The sequence below is a fragment of the Nestor notabilis genome, unplaced genomic scaffold (genome assembly GCF_000696875.1).
Source record: "Nestor notabilis isolate BGI_N333 unplaced genomic scaffold, ASM69687v1 scaffold5619, whole genome shotgun sequence".
Lineage (NCBI taxonomy): Eukaryota > Metazoa > Chordata > Aves > Psittaciformes > Psittacidae > Nestor > Nestor notabilis.
Genome location: NW_009943129.1, coordinates 1 through 3944, shown reverse-complemented (window position 1 = coordinate 3944; position 3944 = coordinate 1). Strand labels below are relative to the sequence as shown.

Below are 3944 nucleotides of genomic sequence, written 5' to 3'. Positions count from 1 at the left end.
GAAAAGAGTGATCCAACTGTATGATTTAGGAAGCCTATCTCAACAATTTAGCATGGTCAGAACGTACGTATGCATCCCTAATCCCAGAAGCAGAAAGCTTGCCTTCTAATGGACTACAGAAGGAAGAAGTATGTTCAAGGAAGAGATTGTAAAGGTCATCATTGATGTCATTGTTTCATCATTTTGGAAACAGATTAAAAAACACTAGAAGGGGAAATGTCTGACTTGAAGTGACCAAGAGGTCTACATTAAGCTAGCCAAAGTATATATTGTGCCATAGTATTACATCTGATATGTGCTTATGCTAGAATTGGGTGTGCCCTGTCACATTCCCGTTCATACAGCTAAAAGCACATTGAGGAAACAATTTATTCTCTTATGTGCACATATAAATGCGTTTCACTGCCAGTAATTCATGAGGAAGTAATGGAAAAAAATTGCCTACCCAAACACTTAAAGACAAAATAACTGGAACCAGATGTTTGAGATCCCTGTTCCTCTGCTAATTCCACAGAATCCCATCTAGGCAAGAGCCATTCCTCTCAGCCTGCTTGGTCACATCAACTAGAAGATATGAATACCTAGGATGAAAAGCTTGAAGAAACACATATCTAGAAAACAAATTTTCGACATTGCAACCAGCTATGTTAATCCAGTCTTAGACTAAACATAACAAAAAATCTCTTTTTTCTATTTCTCATGCAGAAAAATGGTTACTGTATATGTGCACATCTGCATGGAAATTTAATTCTTTTTTTTCTTCAGATGCAAAATTGTCAATCTGAAGAAAAACACAACACAAATCATGAGCCAATTAAGTGCATGGACCTGTCCTGAAAAATAGAAACTACCATCTACACTGAATCAGTAGTAAAAACATGTCCTTTTTCTTTAGCTGTGTGCAAACTAAGACAACCTAGCAATTATGAAAAAATAACATGCTTTTGATTTTTAAAATGTTTTTACTAGATGTATTATCATCACTGTGATACACCTACTAATGACAACAACAAAAAAGCATTATACCTGACATGCAGAAAAATGAGTTATGACTTTCTTGACAAATTCTGCACAACAGGCCAACTTACCAACCTTCCTGAGTTTAATTCTAGTTGTTCAAAGAGCATCTCCACTGATAGTGAGCATAGGGACACATACCTATCAAAAATTTTCAACCTTCCTCTTCTGAAAAAGAGCCTAGAAGAAAAGTTTGCACGCACATCCAGAAAGTCTACCCTTGAGCTAAGCTTCAAATCTTACAAAAAGTGCCTGAATATTTACAATAAAACCAAATGGGTTGAGAAGATATAAAAGACTAGAGTCTGCTTTCCATCTGAAAGCAAAGTCTAAGTCTGGGGACTTTTGGAACCACTAGGATTAATCTACATGAAACAATTACAAAACTTTGACTTTACTTTCTCTTTTTTATTAACACAGTATAGTTAAGCCCTTATAAATACCCATTCTGAAATAATTTATTTCAGATTTTGGGTAGCTCATATTCTTAATAATCATTAAATGGCCCTATTATATATATACTGTGCCTATTACTCAGTGCCTATTACTCTGAATCTTGAATACATGCAGGCTTGGTGATTCAGAAATTTAAGACAACTCTGCAATTGCTAAAGTAGTTATCTGTGCACATCTCTCCATCATACCATGTAGACATACTTGAAGTGCTTAAAAAATGTATAACACTGTTACCACTGCTGCTGTTTCTTTGTATTTGTGTAAGATGAAGAGGTCCCAGGCCAGCAGTACGATCCTGATATTCAAACTGATGTGCAAATACAGCAGGACTTTAGTCTGAAGAGTCTTAAATTATCATGACTTACAATGGTCAGACAACTGAAATGTCCTTTCTTGCTCGGCAAGTGTTAAAAGGAGTTCATAGCACTAGCTGTATTGGATACAGCTTGTTATGTCCTGGTGTGAAAGGGAACCATGCATACATGCCTTTTTCCTTTTCAAAACTAGGATATTTGTAGTGTGTTACTAGGTTGAAGTATACTGTGAAACTGCATCATGAACTTCCTCATTCTGACTGTGTTTACATTTCCATGCAAATTTCTTCCCAGCAAAGATAAGTGAGAAGTTTTGGGTTACCATTATAAAGAAACTAAGCCTGATCCTCTTTTCATACTTTGTAGATGAAAGTGAATGCTGGCTTACAAGTTTGGGGAGGGGAAAAAAACACCCAACAAAAACTAAGCCCCAAAAAACCTTGTTTCAGTTCTGTTAAGCTTACGGGATGGCACATTTTCATTTACCACTACATTAAATAACTCATGTCCACTCAGCTGTCCAAATTTGGACTTTCACTAAGAAGGGGACAGCTTGCTCTCATTTCCAGAGGAAAATGCCACCTTCTGATTGCATGCATCTCACCAGGGGTATCAGACTGTCAGAAGCCTGAACTTCAGAACTAAAAAGAACTGCTGGTGATGCTTTTTCTTTCCCAAACCCTATTTTAATGCTTATTCTGCCCACTAATCCTTTGTATCATTCTAATCCTTGTCATGGGTACCAAACTAAGAGCCTCTACACGTTCACAGTGCAGAGCTGCTCAGCAGTGCAAAGCCTTGTACAACTTACGCCTGACTGGCAAGAGTGTTTTGTAGGCACCCACCATGAACTTGCTGTGATAACGGCAGTTCTAGAGGACACTGAATCAAGACCATAAATTTATTACATATAAGTCAATGAAAAATGACAAAGAGGAACCAAAGCTGGATTTGAACTGATCACCTAAGGAGGAAAAACTCCATATCCCATTGTATTGAGCTATCTGGAACTCTGCCTCATTCTTTGCCTCTGGCTGGAGATTTAAAACACAGTAATACTCTGCCACAGGACACAGAGTGTCTGTCTTCATGAAATAAAATGGAGCAAAGAAAAAATTTAGTTCCCTTGTAGGATTACTGGTTTTAAATTAGGGAAGTATATCTTCAGCTTGAGATACGCTAACTTCTCTGTAGCAAAGGCTTTTGTGTTATTTCTTATGGTTTGCTTAGCAGTTTATTACTGAGAAACAGTGACAGAAAGCAGTCAAGAGAAGGGCCTCAACCCATGGCAGTGTGAAACTCCTCTTAAGAATGTTAAATCTTTCTTATTAGGGACTAACCTGCATACTTCTAAATCATCAGATAAGTCATCATACAACACTGGAGGCTTCTGAACAGCATCAGTCACACTGGGCCCTGTCCCAGCAGGTGCTCCGTTATCAGGGACTGCCAGAGCATCACTCCCAGAGCCTGCCTCTGCAAAGCAGTCCTTTGAATCTTTACTGTGTCTAAGGAAAGATGCAGGGTGCTGATCTCTGTAGTAGCTTTTTCCTTTGCTTTTCCCACATTTTCTTGAGGAAATCCTTGCTTCCTGAGATGACACTGAAGACTGTGATTCCTTTAGCCTTGGAACCCTTCTTCGGCGGTGATTTAAAGTAGGATTCTCAGGGTCAGATATCTCTTGCTTGTTTTTCCCCATTGTCCCCAAAGTGACAAGTTCAACAGCATTATTGCTTGAGGACCCATCCTGGTTAATGCATGATCTAGTGTTCCTTTTCCCTCTCCTGGGTATTCTGGCCTTTTCTCTTGCTCTCCTCCTAGCCTGAGCCCACTGACTCTCATCCGAAGATGATGATGAATCAGATGCATTCCAACTGGACCTCGCAGGCTCAGGATGCAATTTACAGTCTTTCCCTTTTCCTTGCTTTTCCGTATGCTCACCATTGTCTCCAGTCTCTCTTTTCCGCCTAAACCTTCGTTTTACTTGTTTCTTACCAGACTCCCTATTAGAAGGGGTCAACACCATGACAGGGGTTGCATGTTCAAGCTCATCTTCTGACAAGTCATGCAAGGTAGTAGATCTAGACAAAGCAGTAAGCAAAGGAAAGGAATGGAAATGGTAAGGGTGGGTGGAAGGAGAGGAATCACAAAAAAAAA

General features: G+C 39.1%; 1 protein-coding gene across 1 annotated transcript in view; it reads right to left on the bottom strand.

The window, feature by feature from the left end:
- The window catches only part of MARCH1 (membrane-associated ring finger (C3HC4) 1, E3 ubiquitin protein ligase), a gene marked incomplete at its 5' end in the record, with an annotated part of 33190 nt that extends 29322 nt beyond the window's left edge, over nucleotides 1-3868 (bottom strand). The window contains one exon of the mRNA XM_010021744.1: nucleotides 3128-3868. Within this exon, the coding sequence (XP_010020046.1) occupies nucleotides 3128-3868 (741 nt within the window). The remainder of the gene's footprint in view (nucleotides 1-3127) is intronic.
- Between the last annotated feature and the right edge of the window lie 76 nt (nucleotides 3869-3944).